Raw genomic sequence first — 25,666 nt, forward strand, 5'->3', positions numbered from 1 at the left:
TTGTAAGAGTAGGGAGTCATTGGCAGGAATGCAATCCAATTTAAATAATATGAACTAAAACCGGGGTTTTAATCCTAATCAAGCCACTCTCTCCCGAGTTTACTCCCCCAGTCACCTTCACTGAGGCCTCTCCCTGAAGAATGGTTTTCTCTGTTTTTCAGGCAACAGGAAGGCAAATGTGGCTGCCAAGAGATTCTGCGCTTACATATTATTGTCTATGTGACTGGAGAGAAAATAGGTCTTTTTCAACTCCCAATTGGTCAGATGAACCAATGGAGGGTAGCAACACAGCCTGGCTCACACCTTCCAATGCGGCCAGGGAACTCTGACACGAAACCACAGAGGATGGGGTGGACAGTTTCCAGATAAAGGGTGAGGATATACTTGTCAACAAATAAAACTGTGCACCAGCACATTTAGATGACTTAGCTCAAATAAGTTCCTAGAAAGACATAAACTATCAAAAATAACTCAAGAAAAAATAGAAAATCTAAATAAACCTATAACGAGTAAAGAGATTGAATTCATAATTTTAAAATTTTCCACAAAGAAAACTCCAGTCCCACATGGCTTTGATCATGAATTCTTCCAAGTATTTAAGGAAGAAAGTGCCAAGTCTTTACAAACTCTCCCAAAAAAAAAAGGAAAACTAGACGAGGAGGAAACTCTTTCCAATTCATCCTGTATGGCCTGATTCCAAAGCTAAGACGTTATAAGAAAATTAAAGTCCAATATCATTTACAAATATAGACACAAAAACCCCAGAAAATATTAGCAAACCAAATCCAGCAACACACAAAGGAGTAATCACCATGACCAAGTAGGATTTATCCCAGGAATCAAAGCTTGGTTTAACAGCCAAAAAATCAATTAATCTAATACACCATATCGATAGAATAAAGGGTAATCCACATGAAAATCTCAGTTTACCTAGAAAAAGCATTTGACAAACTCTAACACCTTGTCATGATAAAAACACTCAGAAACTAGTAATAAAATGGAACTTCCTCTGCCCGATGAAAGGTATCTACCAAAAACACACAACCAACATCATACTTAAAGGTAAAAGACTGCATGCTCTCCCGCAAAAAATCAAGAACAAGACAATGATGTCTATTCTCATCACATCTATACAGATTGTATAGGCAATTATATCCAGTCAAGGCAATTAGGCAAGAAACATAAATAAAAGGCATCCAGATGGGAAAGGAGCAATAAAACTATCTGTATTTTGACATTATTTCATATAGAGGAAATTCTGTGGAATCCACTAAAAACCTATTAGAACTATTAAACAAGTTCAGAAAGGTGGTAAGACCCAAGAGCAATATACAAACATCAAGTGTACTTCTATACACCAGCAATGAACAATCTGAAAATCTGACAAAATAATTCCATTTATAATAGTATCCAAAAAATAAAATACTCAGGAATAAAATTTTTAAAGATGTGCAAACTTTGAAAATTACAAAACATTGTTGAAAGAACCCCTTCACGTGCATGATAATTCTCAGATTTCCCTTTTTCTGAGTGAAGATGCCAAAAAATTGTAACTGCTCTCCTTGACTACATAATCAGAACCACGTTTATGAGAGCACTTCTCTCTCCACATCTACCCTCTTGTCTTTGTGCTTTTGACAATGTACTTCCCACACACAACTAAAAATGCAAAAACTTTCAATGAAGAGTTTTATATTAAGGATCCAGGTTATTTAACATACAGTGTAACTAAAGCAGGTCAATGGTGTGAGCAGAGAGGAATATAGGTTAGTGAGTCAACACTTTTCCAGTTCATCTGAGGCCTAGTTGTCTTTTTAGATGATTCGTGTTTCATTCACATTTATTCAGAAACTAGAGGCCCAGTGGACAAATTTCGTGCACAGGTGGGGTCCCTAGGCCTGGCCAGCGATCAGGGCCTATCGGGGCCGTCTCAACTGGTCCCGATCGGGGCCAGTCCAGCTGGGGCCTGCCAGCTGCCAGACAGGGCCTGCTGGGCGGGACCTGCCAGACAGGGGGAGGGACCATGGGAGGTTGGCTGTGGGAGCACGCTGACCACCAGGTGGCAGCTCCTGCATTGAGAGCCTGGCCCCTGGTGGTCAGTGTGCGTCATAGTGACTGATTGATCGGTCGTTCCGGTCATTCTGGTTGTTCGGTCTTAACGGTCGATTAGGTTTTTATATAGAGAGATGGTTGCTTTGCTCCCCCTCTCATTCCCAACATAAAGGCCATACTCATGAGTTTTTGAAGTTTTCTATGAGGTTAAAATATAAGTTTGGTTTTGATGTCATATGATAAAAGCCAGAGTTAAATCAAGGAACAAAACCAGTAAGAATGTATAAATAAAGTGAGCATTTAAAGTGAAAAAATGTTCATTCCACCTGCCACACATCACCCCACATGCAAGTATAAAAACTGAGTTAAGTTTATATGGTAATTACACTTGTTCTGTGACCTTAGGAAAATCTTTGACTTTCATCTAATTTTTCCACCCATAAAATGGTCATTAATAATATATCCTTTGACTCAAAACATCCAACCCTGTTTGAAGGGAAGAGGATGAACCAGGGTTACCAGAAGCATTGGAATTGCTGTGGTAGACCAGCAGGCTGGGAAGAGCCTTATTTCCCAGGTCTACAGTCAGGAAGCCTTCCCAATGCACACCTAGGGTAGAGATAGATTCTATTCCAGTGAGGTGGGGCTGTGTTTCTCCAAATACTATACACAGACTTAGGTGGTCTCCAAAGTCTATCAAGTATTTTTTTGATAGTATGGCCATTTCAGAGGAAAATGTGATCAAATAATTTTATTTATACAGATTTCAGAAATTTGAAATGTAATATTAAATCACAATTTTCACAGATATCCTGCTAACATTTTAAAAATGTTTTTATTGATTTCAAAGAGAGGAAGGGAGAGAAAGATAGAAACATCAATGATGAAAGAGAATCATTGATTGGCTGCCCACCCCCTACTGGGGATTGAGCCCACAACCTGGGCATGTGCTCTGACCAGAAATCGAACCGTGACTCCTGGTTCATGGGTGGACACTCAGTCACTGAGCCATACCAGCTGGACTAACATTTTTAACAGTCATTATAATTTTTAAAAGTAATACATACATGTCAAAGATTTTGTTGTTTAATTAATCTTGGAGTATTTTCACCTCACTAGCATGCTCCTATTGATGTAATATAGTGCTAGCTGATATACTACTTAAGAATAAACTTTAAAATGGGACAATTTTCTTCTAAATTGGTATCAACTAATATATGCCACCATCATTTCTACAGCATTTAGCAGTTTACAAATGCTTTCAACTTCATTTCAAACACTATGAAGTAGATAGAACTGTATTTTCCCATCATTTAGAAAAAATTAAGTCTCCAACATTTAAATGGTGTGCCCAAGGTTGAGACAACACTAATGCATCTACGGTGACTCCAGCAAAATCTGAAACACACTGCAAGAGAACAGACGTATGACCATTCTTTTCTACAAAGATACATGATTTGAAGAATTTGGTTTGGTTTTTCTTTCAACACATGATGAGGGGGTAATTCCATTTAAACTGCCATCAAAAATCGATTTTTTGTTTTATTATACTATTTATGCATTATCTCAGGCATAATACTATTTAAGTAAAATAATTACTTTATGACAATGCAAAGTAAGAATGGATTTTATTATTTCAGTTAGCCTGCTTCTAAAGTGAATTGTCTTACTAATCCTTCAGAGCCAAAATTTCTCAAGTTTTAATGTGAAAAATAAAAGGATATCAAGCCTGGCTGGTGTGGCTCAGTGGTTGAGCATCAACCTATGAACCAGGAGGTCAGGGTTTAATTCCCGATCAGGGCACATGCCAGGTTGCAGGCTCAATCCCCAGGTAGGGATGTGCAGGAGGCAGCTGATCAATGATTCTCTCTCATCATTGATGTTTCTATTTCTATCTCTCCCTTCCTTCCTCTCTGAAATCAATAAAAATGTGTTGTTTTTTTTAAAGATATCAAGCCTGTCTTAAGAATAATGGACCACGTGCAAACAACTGAGTGTGGAGTTTGGCTCTTTCCCAATAGTTGCTGGATCTTTGTTTGTTCAAGAACAAAATCAATGGCATGTTGTGGGGCATATTTTCACACCATATGCAAATGATTGTAACAGAATATGAAGAATGACTTTCCAAGGCTGAATGAAGCCAGACTGGAATCCTTCTCTGTGGAACATATGTGTGCTCTGTTGGCTGTGTTAGCATCTGAATATAGTCACCAATGAGCTGTCCATCATTTCTGTACAATCCAATACCAGCTGCCAGAGCCTCCTGCACTTTCTGTCATCCTAATGACTTAGCATTGTGAGCCTGTGTTCTCTAAATTCATAGGAGTCAGGTCTCAGGAAATACACCAGCAAGGTGTTAACCTGTAACTTAAGCTCTTTGAAACATTTCATATAGATGCCTGGTGAAAGATATCAACAATACATCCTTCCCATCAATAATAAACCATTATCATTTTTATCATCAATTTTAAAGATCCAGCTTTACTCTTATTGTTTTAAAATTTATGACAAATGTATTTTTTAACTAAGTGAAATTTTGGTTCGCATGTTTCTTGAATACCTATAGGACCTATGCGGTGGGAGAGAGTTGAGAAATATGACATAGGGGCTGGCCAACTATATTCACAAGGAACACTCCATGAGCTGGACCAACTAAAATGCATTGGCAAGTCACATTTTACCAATCCACAGAATTAAAGCAAGTTTATGAACAGAGTTTTCTCAAAATTATGTTTTTCTCCCACTCATTTTCTTACCTTTTTGTTGTTGTTGCTATTGTTAATCCTCACCTGAGGATATTTTTTCATTGATCTTTTAGGGAGAGTGGAAAAGAGAGAAAAATACAGAGAAAAACATCAATCTGAGAGAAACACATCGATTGGTTGCCTCCTGCACGGATCTGCCCAACCAGGGCCCAGACCGGGGAGGAGCCTGCAACCAAGGTACGTGCCCTTGACAGGAATAGAACCCAGGATCCTTTGGTCCACAGCCTGGCGCTCTATCCACTGAGCCAAATCGGCTAGGGCCATTTTCTTACATTTTTTGATGCATGCTTTTGTAAATGAGCATTACCCATACCATAAATGATTAAAATAATAAACTGACAACAAAAAAATTCCTAAATATTTTAATTACATATTTCTCTAATATGCATAAAACATTTTTTTCTACTGGTAAAATGATTCCTAGTCGACAGGACAGAAATAAATATCAAAATATTTTAGTGTAGTCCAGCCAGCATTGCTCAGTGGTTGAGCACTGACCTATGAACCAGGAGGTTAAGTTTTATTCCCCCCCCAGGTTGTGGGCTCCATTCCCAGTGGAGAGCATATAAGAGGCAGCCAACCAATGACTCTCTCTCATCATTGATGTTTCTATCTCTCTCTTCTTCTCCCTTCCTCTTTGAAATCAATAAAAATATATTTTTAAAAATATTTTAATGTATTATGTAGAAAGTGCCATGTGTACTAGTTACACTTAAAAAAATATTTCAGAAATTATCTTATACTAGAAGCCCGTTGCATGAAGATTCATGCAATAGGCCTTCCTTCTTCCTTCCCCTGGCTGTTGGCATAGGTTTTCCTCCAGCACCCGGGATCCAGGCCACAGCGGAGAAGCCAAGCCTCTTCAGTCTTCAGTCTTCACTCTGGCCAGAGCCTTCAGTCTTCACTCTATGCCTGTGTATGCAAATTAACCGCCATCTTTGTTGGGTTAATTTGCATAGTCGCTCTGATTGGCTGGTGGGCATAGCAAAGTGACACCAATTTGCATGTTTCTCTTTTATTAGTGTAGATAATAAAAGCCTCTGTGGCGTCGTGCAACATCATCACAAGATAGCCACCATGACGTCGTCACAAGATGGCCGTCCCCACATCATCACAAGATGGCTGCCACAAATGGTCACCACAAGATGGCCTGCAGGGGAGGGCAGTTGGGGGTGAGATCAGGCTGATAGGGGAGGGCAGTTGGGGGCAACCAGGCCTGCAGGGGAGGGCAGCTGGGGGCAACCAGGCCTGCAGGGAGGCAGTTAGGCATCAATCAGGCCAGCAGGAGATCGGTTAAGGGGGTGATCAGGCAGGCAGGCAAGCAAGCGGTTAAGAGCCAGCAGTCCCCGATTGTGAGAGGGATGTCCAACTGCTGGTTTAGGATCAGGCCTAAACCAGCAGTCAGACATCCCCCAAGGGGTCCCAGATTGGAGAAGGTGCAAGCCGGGCTGAGGGACAGCCCCCCCCTCTGTGCACAAATTTTGTGCACCAGGCCTCTAGTATTAGATAAAAATCTCAACTTCTTCAGGGCAAAAAGAAAATATTATAAAGTAATAAAAGACAAATATTATGTTACAATAAAAGACAAGAAATATGTCACAACAAATACACAAAGAGGCTTTTACAACACAGGAGGAGAAAGAGAAATGACCAATAGCAGATGGAGAAAGGATGAGAACTGGCAGTACGCAGAGGAGCTGCAAATACACAGGTGTCCTGCAAGTCTCTGGGGATTCCTGGGACAGGAAACGGTGAACAGTGTGGAGTAATGACTAGGGCTCATTAGATTCTTCTTGGCTTGTGGTAAATATCTGCCCAGCCTAGTGAATACTTTTTTACTCTGAATCCATGCCCACCAAGCAATCTTCTGATTAATCATTTGTGTTCTCTGGTTTTTATAAACTAAATGAGATGAGCTAAATTGTAAATCCAAATGCATGAATTGGCTCTGGGACTTATACATCACGCTCATTTTAAAAGAAACTAACATGTCGGGGAATTGGGTGATTTGTTAAAGGGTACAAACTTGCAACTAGCAGATAAATAAATCCTGAAGATCTCATGCACAGCACAGTGATTATAGACAACAATACTGGATTATAAACTTCACAGTTGCTAAGAGACTAGATCTTAACTGTTCTCACCCCAAATAAAAGTGATAATTATATGTGATAGAGGTGTTAGCTAACATTGTGGCATTGTATGTTGTAAACCTTAAACCTACACAGTTATATGTCAATTATATCTCAATTTAAAAAAAACTAATATTTTGTAACGGAAATTTATAGATAGTAAAATACCTTCACATTTGCAACCTACTGTGAGTTGACTCCGGAAGCATTTGTCTGGGCCTAATCAACAGTGGATACACTGATAGAAATCAGTTTCATGGGCTTGCAAAGCCAGGAATCACACCCTTTACCACATTGATTCTAAGAGGAATTCGGACACTACTAGGCACGCTCAGAATTTCACACAGGGGCAGAGAAAAACAAGCTGACAGAATGGACTTGAGGGGGTTAAGGTGAGAAATAACAAAATTGCTTTCTGTTTGCAACTTGCTCAGTCCGGCTCATCCAGCAACCAGTTCCACTAGGGGTCAGGCTTTACCTGAAGTCCAAGCCACTCCGAGCCAGTGAGGTGCCAGAGGTGAGCTCTCTCCTCTCTCCCTCCCCCACTTCCTGCCCTCATTCCTCCTTTTCCCCTCCCAGTCATTCATTCCACAGGTGTATTTGAGAAGTACCAGCCTCTACACCAGGCACAGCACCACATGCTAAGGATATAGACATGGAGGCAAGAGCAAAGTGGAGAAGACAACCTCTAACAAAGCCAATTTCCGGGGGGACGGGGGAGAGGGAGGGAGGAGGAGGAATTACAAACCCCATGCTCTTTAACTCAGCCTTAGTTAGAAAAGATAATGAGGACAGAAACTCATGGCCTCTGTCAGCAGTTCACAACTCAAAACAGCAGTTCTCAAAGTTAGGTCCACAACCCGGAGGTCCCTTTGGTGCCCCACTGCTTCCCAAGACAGACTTCCTGATGAGATCGATGGTGATATTACAAAGAAAATTTTAAATGTATATTGTACAGCCCTGGCTGGGTGGCTCAGTTGGTTGGAGCATCATCCCCGACAGCAAAAGGTTGCTGGTTTGATTCCCAGTCAGGGCATATACCTCGGTTTTGAGTATGAGCCCCAGTCAGGCCCATATAGGGAGCACCTGATTGATGTTTCTCTCTCACATTGATGTTTTTTTCTCTCTCCCCGCTTCCTCTCTCTCTAAAATCCATTTTTAAAAACCATATCCTCAGTGAGGATTTTTAAAAGTAGCATAATAAAGTAATGAAGTCTGTCAACAATTGGATGAGTTGCATTAGTGAACCAATATTTTACAAATGATCAGTGCATGATGTTTCAAAATCGTGGGTAAAAGGTCCGATCAAAGTGTGCGACAGATAAAGGGGTTTTAATGTAAGAGTAAAAGAGTTCATTGGTGTGGTTTCCGGTTCCACAGTGGAACTAGACTCTAAGAAACTACTACTCATCAGGTTTGATATAGTATCAGAGAAGAACATGGAAAACTCACTTAAAAGTCTTTTATAATTTCCTCACACCCACACCCCATTTCCAGCACATCTATGGGAGGCTACATTTCCTTCGTATATGTCAAACAAAACATATTGATCAAATGCAGAAGCAGGTATAAGAATCCTCCAATTCTAGTAAGCCAGACATGAAAGAGGTTTGCAAAAATGTAAAATAAGGCCATGCTTTTCAGTGAATGATTTTTGTTTTAGAAGACATAGATTTTTCCTAAAACGTGTTACTTATATTAGCATGTCATGGGTTTATTATTTGTATTTCTAAACAAATTAATATTTTTTTCGTTTCTCAGTTGCAATTTTGAATAGAGTAAATACCAATAGATATCGTGCATAATTTTGAAGCGTGAAAAAGAGTCTGAAGACCCAAAACTCTCAGCAGCACCATCTTAAAAGACGATGGGAGGAAGTGGAGCTTTCTTTTGGCCCTGCCAATGGGGACTTGACAAGTCCTCGGTGGAGTGCGAAGGAGGCTATGGGTGAAGGGTCATTTAATCTGAGGCTCCAAAAAGGAGAGAAAGCTTGAGATGGTTACAAATGGAAAACCAGGAGGGTGCTGGACACGACAGGCTGTCTGGGCTCTTTAGAAGACACCCTTTCTCACTGTTGATGGTTTGAGCAGGGGCTTTCTTGCCTAGAGAGCAGCAAGCCCTCGTGCTGTCCTCCCTGTCCCAGAGCCGTGACTGCAGTAACACATGCAGGAAGCAGCGCCTCGAGAGGGTCTCCAGGTCTCCAGAGCACCCTGCGCCTCAGCTGGCACAGTAGCCAGTAGACAGGCAGGACCCAGTACTGCCTCTGGGTGCCCAGGAGTCCCTGCTGAGAAACTCTGCAACAACGCACCAGCAGGAGGCACTCACTGGCAGCCAAAAAAAAGTAAAATTCAGTTCTTTTTTCAAAAAAAGGTAAAATTCATTACTCTATATTACCAACCTTTGTAGACAAACAATTACTTAGCATACGATGGAACCAGTTGTAAGTGGCTATATCTTCTATATGTGATGAACTATCTCATGGGGAGTAATGTGCATGCATGATGCTCAGGCCAGCTGCTGCCTTGAACACATTAAGCCCGTTTCCCGCAGCTCTTCTGTGCGACTTGTCTCTGGAGTCCAATACAGAGCTGCTAGTATATGCTAGAGTCCAAGGCAATGAGGTGCATCATCGGGTACAGCTTCCATCCTACTTGAACTAGATCCAGATCCTGTGGGCAACCATGACACAACTGAACCATCCTGCCTCCGGAGATGGCTCTCAACTCTAAAACACTGACAACATGCAGGAGCCCCACTGCATGATATAGTTGCACACACAGTGAGTGAGGAGTGTTTTCGTGGACCCGCCATCGTGCTATAGAGTGAGGAGAGCAGGAACATGCCCCTCGGTAACAGGTGTTGCAACATGTTCCACTTGTAGACCGACAGGGAGACTTTCCCCAAGAGCCTCTGGCTGAGTCCCGATTCCTCACTGTATACTGAGCGTGTAAGGCAGTAGTTCTCAACCTTCTGGCCCTTTAAATACAGTTCCTCATGTTGTGACCCAACCATAAAATTATTTTCGTTGCTACTCATAACTGTAATGTTGCTACTGTTATGAACCATAATGTAAATATCTGATATGCAGGATGGTCTTAGGCAACCCCTGTGAAAGGGTCGTTCGACCGCCAAAGGGGTCGCGACCCCCAGGTTGAGAACCGCTGGACTGTAAGGTGTTCGTGTAAGTGGGGTAGGTCCTGGAAGCAACTGTTTAAAATGGCGTGTAATTAACACCTTGCTTAAAAGCAAATGGGCTCTTCAAAGAGGTGCTCCTTCCCCTACATTAATTTACCAGAGAACAGGAGCGGATGACATAGCAGAGGCTACAGCCATGACGGGTACAATTATGGTCTAAGTTATATTGGACACCAAAGGACGCCCACCACATATTATTGTGACAAACTGCCAGGTTACAAAATACTATGCACAGCATGATCCCAATTTCACAAACGATTCATACCCATCTACCTATATGGAAGGGGGGATCATTTGGAGAATGGATGCTGATTGCCACATGGTGTGGGAAAGTGTGAATTTGTCATCTGCTTATTCTTTTTACAATAACATTTAAATTTTTTAAATTTATTGATTTTTTTGAGAGAGGGGAAGAAGAGAGAGAGAGAGAGAGAGAGAGAGAGAGAGAGAGAGAGATTTGTTGCTCCACCCATCCATGCATTCACCGGTTGATTCCTGCACGTGCCCCACCGGGATCGAACCCGCAACTTTACCTTGCTACCCAGCAAAGCTAGAACATTTTAAATAAACCAACGCTGTTTCCAGTTGGTGTTGGAGCAGGAGAGTCTTGCTTTGGAGGGCAAGGCTCCCCACCAGCCGGGCGGTGGAGGGAGGAGGGCAGCGGTGGAGAAGCTCTGGGCTTCCCACCCCACCCGCCCCCACGCAGTCCGGGGTTTAGCGCGGGCGCGGCCGGGCTGGAAGACCGGGTGCGGCGACAGGAATGACGGTCCCGACCGCGTGCTGCTCCGCCCTCCGCACCCGGGAGGCGGGCGGACCGGGGAGGCGGGCGGACCGGGGAGGCGGGCGGACCCGGGAGGCGGCGGAAGAAGCCAGACGGGGCCATGGCGGCGCTGCCGGCGCTGCTGGTCATGGGCGTGAGCGGCTCGGGAAAGTAGGTTTCGGAAGGCAGGGCCGCGGAGGGAGACCGGGAGGGAGCGGAGGCCAAACCCGGCTCCGTGGCGTGTGCCCGCGGCGACCGAAGACCCCGGGGAATCCCCGGCGCTTGGCAGTAAACTGACGCCGGGCACCTGCTCCCTCTCCCCGCCCTCCAACCTGCTCGCCCCGGGGCACCGGGCGCGCCACCGCCTCCTACACCGGGGTCTCCTGTACGTGCCGAGGCTCTAGCGAGAGTCTTTGTAAAGAGGGGCTGCTGGGGCACCGGGGGCGCCTGGGCGGGGCGTAAGAGCTCGCGTGGAGGCGGCAGGGGGGTGGGGAGGCGGGGGGTCGGGGGCGGATGTCAGAAGAGGCGGAGGGTGCAAAGCCCGAAGCGCGGGGGCAAACCTGGTCCCCGGCTCCTGCAGACCTTTGTCGGGCTGGGCAGAGCGCAGGTCCCTCCTGCGAGGCCCTGGGCTTTCTGATTAGATTTTGGAGCTGGATTTTCACCGTTTACCGTCTTTGATTAGCGTTCATCAGCTAAAGCTGGAAGGTGTTACTGTGCGGGGAGGCCCGGAGGGCTTGCGAGAGCAACACCGGCTCCCACAAAGCCTCTGCCCAGCCCCGGCCGGCCAGCTGGGGGCGCTAGCCTTTGGCTTCTTAGACCAACATCTATGCCAGAACTGCCCCGTAGTCAGGTGTATAGTCCAGTGGTCGGCAAGCTGCGGCTCGGCAAACCGCGGCTCGCGAGCCACATGCGGCTCTTTGGCCCCTTGAGTGTGGCTCTTCCACAAAATACCGACTTCTGCGCATGGGCCACGAAGTTTCATCACACTGTACCTGCGCGCCCGCACGTGGTATTTTGTGGAAGAGCCACAATCAAGGGGCCAAAGAGCCGCATGTGGCTCGGGAGCCGCAGTTTGCCGACCACTGGCAGCCTAGGCTCTTGCTTGCTCCAGGTAGGTAGGTTTCGCTCTCCAAAATTATTATGGCATGTGCAGCCTTAAAATAATTTGCGAAATCTTAACAGAAATGAAAATAAAACTGTTGTATGAGTTGAAGAAGTTGAGAGTTGAGAGGTAAGACTGGCGTGATGTAATGGGAGCCCTAGGTCGCGGTTCCTGCTTGTGTGAGCTTGGGCAGTACCCTTCTCGGCCTTGGATCACATCAGGAGTCTTAACCAGAGGATGTGTATGGTTATAATTATGGTAAAGATAGCCATGCACTCAGAGAATATTTATTGGGCTCGGTCCTTACTCTATGTCACTGACACAGTGACCAGGACAGAGAAAACCTGTGCCCTCGAAGAGCTTACATTCTAGTATGGGAGACAGGCAGTAAGTGAGCAAACATGGCATGTGCCGAGTGGTGGTAGGTGCTCTATAGGAAAACACAGGAGGGTACGTGGAACAAAGTGCCAGGGAGAATGGTCAAGGAAGGTTCCTCAGAGGAAGTGGTATTTGACCAAGACCCACAAGAAGCGAGGGAATGAGCCACATTGACAGCTGGAGAAGGCATTGTAGGCAGAGGGAATGGCAAGTGCCGAGACCCTGCGCTGGGTGTCTGTGTGCCCAGCAAGGAAGCCGTGGTGGAAGAGTGGTGGGAGATGAGGCCAGGAAACAACGCAGACGGAGAGGAGATGTGTCGATGGACTGGATGTAGGCATGAGTGAGGGAGGGAAGAGTTGAGGATGATTTCAAGATCTAATTGATCTCATTATTAATTCAGTATTTTTTTCAAAAAATAAATATCTATAGAACAGGGTCAAAAAAACTTCAGGAGTTTAATGAGACCTTACATCCTGCTTTTGGGATGGAGGGATTAGTGGTATCTGGGTGATTATTTCATTTAAATTCCTGGGGAAAACTAAAGTCAGGCCCTAGACTTCAGGGTCAAGAGCATAGCTCCCATTGCTTCAGTATCAGTTATTGGTGTTTTAGTACTAACGGGGCAGCCACCCTTGGATGGAAGAAGGCACAGCGAAGGTTGGGAAATAGCAGTCGTTTGAACACTTGTGTCCTTTCCACAGATCAACCGTGGGCGCCCAGCTGGCTTCTGAGGTAACCTGTTCCATTGCCTCCCAATTACAAGTCCTACTGTGTTGTTTCTCTCTGCTTGCTTCTCTCCCTTTCCCCACCCTTTCTTCTGGCCTGTAGTGGTTTGTAAAACTCACCACAGCGCCTGCACAGGGCTTGTGAAAACCACTGAAGCAATTTTGTCTTCCCCCTTGGTGATTATGAATAGTGATGAGTGAAAAAAGGAGCTGCAGTGCCCATGAGCAGGGATCTTAAAGTGGCATTCCAGACCTCCCCCCTCCTCCCGGGTGGTCCTAGGGCTGCTGGCGGAGAAGAGGGTGGCAGGGAGGGCCACACTGCCTGCCACACACCCCCTTTCCCTTTGTTCTTAAAGCTAGGATGGAGATTCTATGATGCAGATGACTATCACCCAGAGGAGAATCGAGTGAAGATGGGAAAAGGGATTCCACTGAATGACCAGGTAACGCTCGCTGTTTCCAACAAATATTCCAGCTGGGTGGCGCAGGTTGAGATCTTTGCAGTGCTTGGTATAGTTCAGTTCCTGAGTTACGACATGACTCATGGTCAGTGCTCCACAAGCCAGGCACACAGTGGGGCCTCCGCGAATGTTAGCTTTGGCCCCAAATCTCTCTCAACTCAGCATCGGGAGAAATGCGCCCACTCTCTCCCCCAGCTTGGACAAGGTCTGCCAGAACACTTTGTGGCCTAATGTTAATGTGCAGAATATAATCCCTGAAAGGGCCTCCTGCGTAGGGGAGTTCATCTTCCCTTCCCAGGTCCTATCAGCCTGCCATCATCACGAGACTCTGGTATCCACCCCAAGCCAGTGATCTTTGCAAATTCACATCTGGCCCTTTAGAAGCTTCCCACCAATCTCAGGATCAAGACCAAACACCTAAACTCCTAAACATGCGTGGTTAGGCCAAAATGACCTTGACCCACTCCACACTCTTTAGTTGCCATGCACCCTTCACACACACACATCTTCCCTCCCTCTCCGCCCCCCCCCCCCCCCCCCGAGCCACTGTGGCCCCTTTCAGTTCCTCCTGCCGTGCTCCTTCCCAGGGCCTTTGCACCTGCTGGTCGCACTGCCTGGAATGTACTTCCTTCCCCTCCCCACCAAGTTAACCCTGTGCATCCTTCACATCTCAGCTCCTGTGCCACTTCTTCAAGGAAGCCCTCCCTGACCTACTTAAGTAAAACCTCATATAATAAACTGTCTTGGCAACATATCCCTTATTGCCCATGTCCCAGTTGCAACTTGGCATTTGAGGGTGTGAGAATTTGATTAATATTTATCTCTGCAACTAGATTTCACCTCCAAAGGGACAGGGACTGGCCATTTCTCTTCCATTGTATATACCCAGGGCCTGACACATAGTGTCAGAGAATATTTGTGGCGTATTTGTGAGTAAATGAACGAATGAGAGAAGGAATGAATGAATAGCACTTCATTCCCATATGCACCATCATGAGACCATTTCCTAGGGGTCTCTCTCAAGCCACACTTACAAACTGTGGATTTGTTGGCTTAACTAGCCGTAGCCCAGGAGCCACTGTGATGGCAAGGTCAAGGTCCAGGTCCACATTCCAAGTGTGTCCAAAGGACAGGACAGAATGGAACTGGCCAAATGCCCGCACTGCAGTTTTCACTTTCCGTGAACTTGGCTCACGCCCAGTTGTGCCCCCAATCTCTCTCTCCCCTCTGTCCTGCCTTGAAGGACTGAGACAATAAACATTAGTAGGCCTAATTCTGGAGCATTCTAAGGGTGCACTTCTCTTTGCTTCAGGGAGTGCAGCTTGAGTTTGCAATGATTCAAGCCTTGAACCATCAAAATTAAGTTCACATTTAACTTTAGAAGATAGGAGGAGTGAACCATAAAAGAGAGTAATAATTTAAACATAATACTGATAATATGCTAGAGATAAATGTAGATAACCAGACTCTACCTCTAAGCTTGTGTGACCTTTGGCAAATGGGTTAGAGGTGGTACCATTTCATTGGGTTCTTGGGAGGATTAAGTGAGATAATACAAAAAATATGCCCAGAGAAATACCCAAAGCCTTCAATAAATATCATTTTAATTATTGTTGTTGCTAATGTCATGTCTATACAGATATGCATATGTAATGAAAACCATTTCTAGAGTGTGTAAAATGTGCCTGTACCAGTGTTATGTTTCTCCTTAGTGAGTTGTAAATAAGAGTTAAGTTAGCCCGGCCAGCATGGCTCAGTGGTTGAGTGTTGACCTATGAACCCCCCCGGAAGGAAGAGAAAACTTGTCTCAGGAGGATTTCTTTGTGAAACACTGTAGAGTGCTCTAAGGAAACCTCTTCCGTCTTGTCTTTGGAAAAATATAAATTTCTCACAGTGCTTTTATCTGACAGCAGTTCTCTTTCAGGAGGGTTTGAAGAATTGAACCAAAGGGTAGCTGACATAAGGGTTTCTATGAATATCTTATCTCCCTGCATTGGAGATCAGAGGCACCATCATGCAATACAATCAAAGGAGACTTGTAATCATAACAGAAACAGGGAAGACACATATACAACAGGGAGGTTAGATGGGGGAGATATAGCCTGGTATTTTAGGGCAATTTTTAGTATTGTGAAAAGAGCCCCTGGCACCTGAACCAGGAAAATGTTTCTGGGCTTAACTGCCTAGTGACTTATCCCTGGGCCTGGAGTATGGGCTACTTCTCAAAACCACTAAGATCTCTCTGGACCTTAACACTGAGGGACAAAGTTAACGATGTTTCTGAACAAACAAACAATAGCTGGAAAAGTCATTCTGTGTCTGCTCTAATTTCAGGACAGGATCCCATGGCTTTGCAACTTGCATGACATTTTACTAAGGTAAGAGCATCAGGCCTTGGCATACCAGGGAGTCAAGAAGACCCATCAGAAAGTTCAGGGTAAAATATATAGTCTTGAAATCACAACTGACCGATGATAAAAGATCCCAGGAATGGAATGTGTTTCTATCAAATAACCAAACAATGATTTTAATCAGCCACAGACATAGTTTAGCTGGGTTCTGGACACAAACCTAGACAGCTCCACAATTACTAGCTGGGAATCAGCCACTTGGCTTCTATGAGCCTGTTTCTTCATTTGAAAAGGGAGTTAAATAGTTCCTAGTCGCAGATTACTGTGAAGAACTAGCAAGATGAGGCATGAGTAGTACTTAAACCAGTTATCAGTATAAAAGTGCTCAAAAAATGACAGCAGGCTGTGCCTGAGCCATAGCCTACATTCACAGGAGCCGAGACCCGGCACCTTCATAAACTTCCTCCCACGGTTCCATGGGCAGGTCCTCTGAGTAGCCCCATTTAACAGATGATGAACTGGTGGTCAGGGAGGTACATACCTTGCCCAAGATGATTCAGTTCACTAGTGGAAGATCTTTACCCCAAAGCCAGGACTGCCTGAATCTTGACCGCCGTTTTGTAGCACCTTCCACTGGCAGGAAGTAGTACTGGACTCGGCCTAGAATGGACACCTGGTATTTTAAACGTCTTCATTCTTTAGCACTTCCGCCTCCCCCCTTGTCTTTGTTGTTTTTTTTTTAAACAGAGATGTAACCTCGGGACAGCATGTGATCCTAGCCTGCTCAGCTCTGAAGAAAGTGTACAGAGACATCTTAATACGAGGAAAGAATGGTGCACCTCCGAAGTGTGAAGAGCCAGGGAAGGAGGGAAAGCTGGCTGAGGTGCAGCTGCTTGTGGTCTATCTGAGTGGGTCATTTGAGGTCATCTCGGGACGCTTACTCAAAAGAAAAGGACATTTTATGCCCCCTGAGTTATTGCAGTCTCAGTTCGATATTCTGGAACCCCCCTCAGCTCCAGAAAATTTCATCCAAATCAGTGTGGACAAAAGTCTTCCAGAGATGATTGCTATAATTATGGAAGCTCTAAAATGAAACCCAAGTCACTTCCATCAGTGGTCCAGAACAGAACTAGGCATAAATTTCTATCCTGTCCCTGACCATGTTAAAGCATCCATGCTGGTACTGTACTCTAAATTCTAGTTAGGGTGAACAAACCACGATGTGTTGAAATATACTTGTTTGGATGTGATTTTAGGAATTTGTGGTCCTCTTGTCATCATGCTCTGCATACTGGAGGAGAGGGGACTTGGAAAGTTAAGCTTCCACTGAAATTGAAATTCATGTGATCCAATCAAATGATCAGAGGATAGCATATAATCAGTGCTGGAATCATTACCTTATTGGGAACATTCTTGATCAGGCTATATTCCAATAAATAAGTAAAATTTGGCTATCCTTGGAATCCCTTGGAAATTGGTCTTGGGAGCAGAAACATGTCCAAAATCAACCATTCACCAGCAAGTCATTTTACACCATACACCTCCGAATCCTCTGTCCTTTCAGGATAAGTAAATAAAAAGCACAGCTAGTTCACGGATATAAAAAGCAGCAAAAGCCCTAGCCGGTTTGGTTCAGTGGATAAAGTGTCGGCCTGCAGACCAAAGGGTCCCAGGTTCAATTCCGGTCAAAGGCACATACCTTGGTTGCAGTCTCCTTCCTGGCCCTGGACCTGGCCCTGGTTGGGGCACATGCAGGAGGCAACCAATCGATGTTTCTCTCACACCAATGTTTCTCTGACTTTCCCCTCTCTCTTACACTCTCTAAAAAAATCAATGGAAAAATAACCTCAGGTTGAGGATTAACAAAAATAAAAATTTTAAAAAATAAAAGAATAAGCAAAAAATTTTTAAAAAACTGCAAAGATGGCCCTGGGCCGTGTGCTCAGTGGTTAGAGTGTTGTCCCATACACAGAAGGGTGATAGGTTCAATTCCCAGTCAAGGGCATGTGGCACATACCTGGGTTGCAGGTTTGATCTGGCCCCATTTGGGGCATGTGCAGGAGACAACCCATCAATGTGTCTCTCTCACACTGATGTTTCTCTCTTTCTCTCTCCCCCTCTCTCTCTCCCTACCATTCTGTCTCTAAAAAATCAATGATAAAAATATCCTTGAGTGAAGTGTAACAACAACAAACTGCAAAGACGGAATTTGAGCGAATGAACCATGGGACTCGCTGACCCAGTCTGCTCTCCACATTTTACCAAGGCCTCTGTGAGACCAGACTAGTAAAGACATTACATATTGAAGCCCTTCGTTTATTACAAGCTACTCTCCCTTATTTGTTCTTTAGAGTTAGGGCGTCATATTTATTATTTCCCTAGGTGAACTTTATTAAAGGGGACATGAGAAAAATAATTGTTTAAAAAAAGGCATTGAGACTGGTACAGTTGAGTACTATTGCTCTAATGTTCCCATACCTGGCCTCAGGGAGGCCAAGATGTGAGCAAGTACTGCCCTCTGGTGGCCCCAGAGGATGCAGCAAGCACAAACTGCTCACCCAGTCCTGAGAACCCTCTAGCAGCCAAGGGTTATGTTGCAGGTTCAAGGGTGGTGGAATGCTGCTCCCCACCAGCCCTGACCACAACCCTGCCCAGCCTCTGAACTGGGAAGAAGAGGTAGGTGAGAACTGTTTCAATGGTTCAAAGTAAATGCCAATGAAAGATTTCCTCAACCCTGCAAACACCACTTACCACCCCCTCTGGCAGGACTCTCCATCTTGCCCCCCTCCACTGGAAGAAGTTCGGGTTAAACCTTTCCTCTCCTATAAAACGGGGACACTGTTCATTTGAGAACTGAGATAATGCATGCAAAGTGCTGAAACCTGACACACTAACTACTCAAAGATTGGCTCTTGTTATACTTGTCATCCCCAGGTCTGAGGGAGTGTGTCCTATGGCCACACTTCCACTCCTGTTATTCTGACTGTGTGGGAGCTTATGAACTCCTTCAAAGTATGTGAATCTTGAGTCTTCCTTCTTATTCCCTGCTAGGGTCTCCCTCCACCCCTCCCCAACTCCTGACCAGGTCAAATCAGATGTTATAGCAGCATTATTCACAATATCCAAATGATGTAAATGCCCACCAACAGATTAATAAATAAAATGCAATACCATCCTTACAATGGAATTATTACTCAACCATTAAAAGGAATGAAGTACTGACACATGCGACAACATGGATGAACCTTAAAATCATGCTAAGTGACGGAAGCCACACACAAAGGCCACATGCTACATCATTCCATTTATATGAAATATCCAGAATGTATAAATCCATAGAGTCAGAAGCAGACTAGTGGTTGGCAGGGGCTGGGGCATGGGGGTAACGGTGAGTGATTAAGTGGTTTCCTTTCTAGGTGACAATGAGTTGTGAAGGATTTTGATGGTTGTACATTGTGAATGTACTTTAAAATAGTTACAGTAGTTAAGTTCTGTTCATTTATATTAGCAAAAAAGAGAACCGTAAGAGCTGAGCCTAACTCACTAACCTTACCACCATATGCTAGGACAGCAGGCTAGATGCATGCTACCTTTTGGAGAGACTTTCCCAAACAAAAGGGGCTCAGTCCATGTACCTACTTCCACCCTGGCAGCCCTAGGTCTCATGTCCAACATTGTTAGAAATGTAAATTCTACTAATTAGTAAATCAAAAACTCTGAGGATGGGACACATCAAACACCTAAGCCACTCCCCTGCCCTCCTCTCTCCCATTATATTCCCTAGCTTACCTTGCATTCATACCAACTTCCTGCGTTCTAAACACACTGAGGACACTCACATTACAGGGCCTTTTCATTAGTTGTACCTCTTCCCTGGAAAATTATTCACCCTCCCAGATAAATATTTGATGTCTCTATTTAAGTGTCACCTTCTCATTGAGGCTTTCTCTGGCTATATAAAATAAAAACACCTTCTTCCTAAAACCAGCCTCCTTATTACTCTTAATTTTTCACCAAATCACTTGGCATTATCTAACAGGGCATATATGTGTTTTGTTTACTGTCTGCCTCTCTACATTCGACTATGTAAACTCCATATGGACAGAACTTTATTTTATTTGCTGCTCTACTTTCAGCAACTAGAAAAGAATCTGGTACTCAACAGGTTGGTAGCAGTGGTAATGGAAAGAAGTCAGAGTTGGGATATGTTTTGAAGGCAAAGCCTGTACGATTTACTGATGGATGAAAGTGTGATGTTGCCCAGCTGGGTGTGGCTCAGCAGTTGAGGGTCGACCCAGGAACCAAGAGGTCACAGGTTCGATTCCCGGACAGGGCCTATGCCCAGGTTGTGGGTTCGATCCCCTGCAGGGGGCATGCAGGAAGCAGCCAATCAACGATTCTCTCTCATCATTGATGTTTCTCTCACCCCCTCTCCCTTTCTCTCTCTGAAATCAATGAAAAATATATATATTTTTAAAAATAAAAATGTTAACTTTCTGAGGCAATGGTTGCTTATGGTTGATTGAGGAAAAAACAATATTATTTAAGTAACTGATAAGAAAATTTCAGCAGAAAACAAACATGGCCCACCCAAACTGTAAGGTGAATGAGAAAGGCAAAATGCAGCATTTAGGAGTGAAGGCTAAGTAGTTCACAGTAAATAAATCACTGGTTAGCAAAGTTTAGTAAGACTACAGAACTGAGCCTAGAAGGAATGTAAGCTTTATGTAAGCTTAAGACGGATGAAATTCCAGAGAAGAAAATACGATGTGCAGAACCAGGGAAGTAGATCTGCTAAGTATAGTTTTCCCAAAGTGTGTTCACTGGAAATATCATTACCTTGAAGAATAGTTAAGTGAAAGGATGGGAAAGTAAGAAAAGGCTGGATTAAATAACTTTAAACAGGTTTCTTTAATGCAAGACTTCTTGTTGACTTTAACATGTATAATATAAACCTCTAAGAGAGGAAATACAGTACATTATGTTTCCCTGCCTTAATCACACAACCTTTTTTGTTTTGGTTGAGTACATAGATCTGTGACCTAACTTCACTTTTATCACTAACTAGAGGCCTGGTGCATGAATTCATGCATGGGTGGGGTCCCGCGGGCCTGCCCCAATCAGGGCCAATTGGGCAGGGCCAGCCAGGGGGAGGGGCTGCGGGCAGTTGACCGGTCAGGGGAGGGGCCGCAGGCGGTTGGCCAGCTGGCCCCGCCCCCTGGTCAAATTCCTGGTTGAGGGGACAATTTGCATATTAGGCTTTTATTACATAGGATGTTAATGACATTTTTATCTGTCCTATTTTGCTGTAATTTGCCTATTAAGTTAGCATAGTAATAATGTCTCCCCAAACAAAAAAACCCTTATTAACTATATTTAAGCCAACTCAAACTCTAATTCTGAAAAACACAGAGTATCACAAATATCCCACTTGGGATATAAAATCCTGAAATACTATTTTCACCACTCCATTCTCTCTTTTTAATATATTTTTACTGATTTCAGAGAGGAAGGGAGAGGGAGAGAAAGAGAGAAACGTCAATGATGAGAGAGAATCATGGATTGGCTACCTCCTGCATGCTCCACACTGTGGACCAAGACCACAACTGGGCATGTGCCCTGACCGAGAATTGAGCCATGACCTCCTGGTTCATAGGTCAACACTCAACAACTGAGACACAACGGCCGGGCTCACCACTCCATTCTTTATTCAATTTGTAATAATCCAGTATGAGAACAATTTAAGCCTACAGTATTTTAAGTGTCTTTTTAATGCTGTAAGCCTATGTGTGGGAGGCAACCAACTGATGTGTCTCTCTCTGTCTCTACCCTTCCATTCTAAAAAAAAAAAAAATCAAAGGAAAAAATATCCTCGGGTGAGGATTAATAACAACAGAAACATGCAAAATCATACCACTGCAGCAGCTAAAAGGTACTGAAGAGATCACCAGTCCAGTCTGCCACATAGGCCCCATCACTATTTTTATAACAAAGAAATCGTGATGCCTTTACTCAGTCAACTAGTCAGGTATCAAAAAAAGCAAAAGTGCCCAGGTCACCTAACATTCCAGTACAGTGTATGGACATATTTTAACTAGAGAAACTTTAAAAATTAATAAAGAATAATCTAAAACATGATAAAATCTGAGGTAAATCAAGTCTTTAAAATACATGGTCAAAGAAAGAAATTTTTTCCCCACAAAAGAGGCAAGACAAACGAAATGTAAAAGCTAGAGATTTATTGTTATTTTGTGATTAATAACTGCCAAATTGGTTATGACACTATCCCACACTGTATACCACCATTTGCCAGTACAAGATTTTAAACCAGACTGAGGCATAAGGCAGACAGAGCAAAGACACATGAGTAATCCTGAACAACTTCTTCTAGCCATGCCTCCACCTTGACCTTCATACAAGTTTTCCTCCTGGGGAAAGTGTCAGAACAGTGCATGGCTGGTGGGCAACTTGACCTCTTAACCCTTTTTAATAGCAAGCAACTTACAGAAGTAATACAATTCAACTTGTATTTCCTTTGATTTTATTGGTCTGAACTCATTTTGGGTAACTTGAACATTTTAATTTCCTGTACATGAGACTACAATGACCTAAGAGAATACTGAACCAGAGTCAGCCAAATATATTACTGACCCAAAGTTATGTTTAATTGGTCCTAAAGGAATGTACCACACCAACAATTTGAGAGTTAGGCAAACAGAACTTCTCTGAGGAGGAAAGAAAAAGGCTGTAGAACAGCCAAATGTATTCAACATTGTTAAAACGGCTCTTGTTTATCACCCCTGAATGATACCTGTTTACTACATTATATGCACAGAAATCCTAACAGAACCTTGGTTACACCAGTGTTATTTAGGCTGGCCCACTCCAGGATAGATCCCCACCCCCTCCCCCAAGTTCCCCTCTCTGAGGCTCTGAAAAGCACAATATTTACCTATTTCTTAATAAACTACCGAAACACTTCAGAAACAAGTAGCTCACAAATCATTTTAAATTCATGTATTGCCTGTGCATGAGAAATCTGATAAACCCAAAAGATACATCTATTTTTATATGGCAATTAAAAATAACTGAAACATCAAGACACTTTCAGTGAAAGCAACATTTCAATTACAAACTGTAATGCCTGTTAAACTACCTATGGGAGAAGCTGAAAAGTCTTAGGCAAATGCACTTTTGGGTTATATTACAGTGCTCCTTCTGTCTGCACAAAAATTAAGGTAATTTACAATTAATCAGTGAATGTTGAGACAATGTTACATTATGTTGTCTGTACAATTAAATGTCCTTAAAGAGATAACCAGAATCAGCTTTTCTACTATATAGTCAACAAACCTAACTGGCACTTTTGCTGAAAGATGTTTATCAAAGATGCTGTAAGATTCTACACAATTAGGAAATATTTAACTTTATTTCCTTATCTTTACTTTTTTATTTATAAGTTTTTTCAAGATAATCTACTGCTGTATGTTTCTAAAAATGCATTCCCAAATGTGCATAATATATTGTATACAAATAAAGTAAAACTGTCAGTAGTGTAAATCTTACAGCATTTTGTTTGCAAAAATACATGCCAAAGTCACAATAAGGAATATTGTAACCACAAATTATAGAGTGCAAATGATTTGCTTTTTTTAATGCTTTTATTCTACATAAATTACTACCATAGGCTAATGTTTAAAAAGCAAATAAATTGGACAGATGCAGGACAAAAATCTGTTCACCCACTACAAAAGGTGAAGTTTTTTTTAAAAATTACAATAAATGCAGAAGTGTTTGATGCATGCAGTAGCCTTAAATGAAAAAGCATTGATTCCCATTGTTCCACAAGAAAAATAAAACCACACAGAGAAACCCACATTATCTTACTGTACTCCACCTTAAAATGCATCATATTGGGTTTGTTTATAACAGCACAGAATTCCAAAAGTCAAAATGAAATAAAGCAGGTATTTTAAAGATTTAAGAGCCGTTATCAAAAATAAATTACATTTTTTTCAAGATACAGAAATGCTGCTATGATGGCTGGGAGCCCAGTAATCTTTCAATAGCCGCATTGATATCACCTCCTGTTGCGATCAGGGCTTGCAAGTTTGCTTCACGGTTCAAAAACCCCATTGCACTGAGTTGTTCCAGTTGTTGCTGAAATCTGACTTCTGGACTCTGTAGCTGTTAAGGAAAAAAAAAAATTAACCAAAAGTCTAAGCTACAAAAGCACTGGCCTCTCTCTCTCTCGAAACATGTTCAACATATTTAAAAGACCTCTAGCACTTTATTTTGCTAATTTGTACCTAAACAATCATGTCAAATAGATCACATACTTAAAAAATTTTTTAATAAACCTCAACCATTCTTTACATATATTTAAGAAGCTCATAAATAAATAATAGAAAGTCTATATATGCAAATAGCTTAGAATTAGATTACTTATTTTGTAGCTATTGACCAACTGGGTAATTATAAAAGCCATGTCCTTGTGTATAAAATTTTAAAGTTCTAATGAGGCTTATTTCTTCACTGGCCAAAGTCTTCAGAGAGAGTTCCAGTTTCAGGCCCACAGATTTCTGACAATTCAGCTGTGTCATATCTTTCTTCAGAAATGAGGTTAAGACAAAAACACATAAATGATTAATCAACCCTGGCCAACCTGATAATGGTGAAGTCTATAGATTATTCAACTTATATAACTCTTTCCAACAGCTAAAATCTTTTTTCTTATCAAGTCCATGAATTTTTACTGAGCCAGAGCTATGCAAGTTACTGAGGATACAAATACCTGTGTTAGATAAACCCTGTTCTGTTTATTGTATTTAATAAAACTTGAAAATCAGAAAGCATGCTATATTTTTGCCAGGCAGAAGTTTGGAGGTAATCGACCATACCAGATTTGAACTATAATCATCTTTGTTCAATGGCAGATTCTTGGTAAAGCCAATAAATACTTCCAGATACAAGAACATTATTATGAGCCCGCACTTTTTAGACCTATTTGTGAGGTATATTCATGTAACACCAACTTACCACAGGAAGTAGTAGTGAGGTAGTTAGGATTTTTTAAAATCTTTTTAAATTTTTTCAATTGCAGTTGACATACATTGTTGTATTAGTTTCAGGTGTACACTCCAGTGATCAGACATTATAAAACTTAAGTGATCATTCAAAAGAATCTCATACCCACCTGACAGCATATAGCTATTCCCTACCTGTACTTTACATCCCTATGACTACATTATAACTAGTTTGTATTCTCAATCCCTTCACCTTTATACCCATCCCCCCTCCCATCTGTCAAAATGTTCTCTGTATATGAGGGTTTGTTTTGCTTGTTCATTTGTTAATTTTTAGATTCAATTGTTGATATTTATTGTCATTTTATTGTTCATATTTTTTATCTTTTCTTTTTTTTCTTCTTAAAGAAAAAACATTTCATGTAATACTGGTTTTAACTCCTTTAGCTTTTCCTTGTCTGGGAAGCTCTTTATTTGACCTTCCATTCTAAATGACAGCTTGGCTGGGTAGAGTAACCTTGGTTGTAGGTCCTTGCTTTTCTTCACTTTGAATATTTCTTGCCATTTCTTTCTGGCCTGTAAAGTTTCTGTTGAGAAATCAGATGACAGTTGTATGGGCACTCTCTTAAAGGTAACTAACTGCTTTTCTCTTGCTGCTTTTAATATTTTCTCTTTGTCTTTAACCTTTGGCATTTTAGTTATGATGTGTCTTAATGTGG

At 42.7% G+C, this 25,666-nt stretch overlaps 2 protein-coding genes across 6 annotated transcripts in view; one reads left to right on the forward strand and one right to left on the reverse strand.

Annotated features, from left to right (window-relative positions):
• Nucleotides 1-10,944: 10,944 nt before the first annotated feature.
• On the forward strand, nt 10,945-19,093 carry IDNK (IDNK gluconokinase). Of its 4 annotated transcripts, none has more exons than XM_081103544.1 (5): nt 10,945-11,289; nt 13,086-13,116; nt 13,466-13,552; nt 15,905-15,948; nt 16,669-18,060. In XM_081103544.1, the coding sequence occupies exons 3-5, from the start codon at nt 13,523-13,525 to the stop codon at nt 17,012-17,014; spliced, it is 420 nt and encodes a 139-aa protein (XP_080959670.1). In that variant the 5' UTR covers nt 10,945-11,289; nt 13,086-13,116; nt 13,466-13,522; the 3' UTR covers nt 17,015-18,060. The 4 variants fall into 4 exon arrangements, with proteins under 4 accessions (XP_080959670.1, XP_080959669.1, XP_080959668.1 ...); XM_081103543.1 differs by having other exon boundaries at nt 10,990-11,075; nt 13,470-13,552; XM_081103542.1 differs by having other exon boundaries at nt 10,996-11,075; nt 16,669-19,093.
• A 3,052-nt stretch (nt 19,094-22,145) lies between these two features.
• UBQLN1 (ubiquilin 1) overlaps nt 22,146-25,666 on the reverse strand; it is a 41,915-nt gene continuing 38,394 nt past the window's right edge. For both annotated transcript variants that reach the window (XM_081103547.1, XM_081103546.1), the window contains one exon: nt 22,146-24,108. In XM_081103547.1, the coding sequence (XP_080959673.1) occupies nt 23,956-24,108 (153 nt within the window). In that variant the 3' untranslated portion in view covers nt 22,146-23,955. The remainder of the gene's footprint in view (nt 24,109-25,666) is intronic.

The sequence above is a fragment of the Myotis nattereri genome (assembly GCF_964212035.1).
Source record: "Myotis nattereri genome assembly, chromosome: 12".
Taxonomy (NCBI): domain Eukaryota; kingdom Metazoa; phylum Chordata; class Mammalia; order Chiroptera; family Vespertilionidae; genus Myotis; species Myotis nattereri.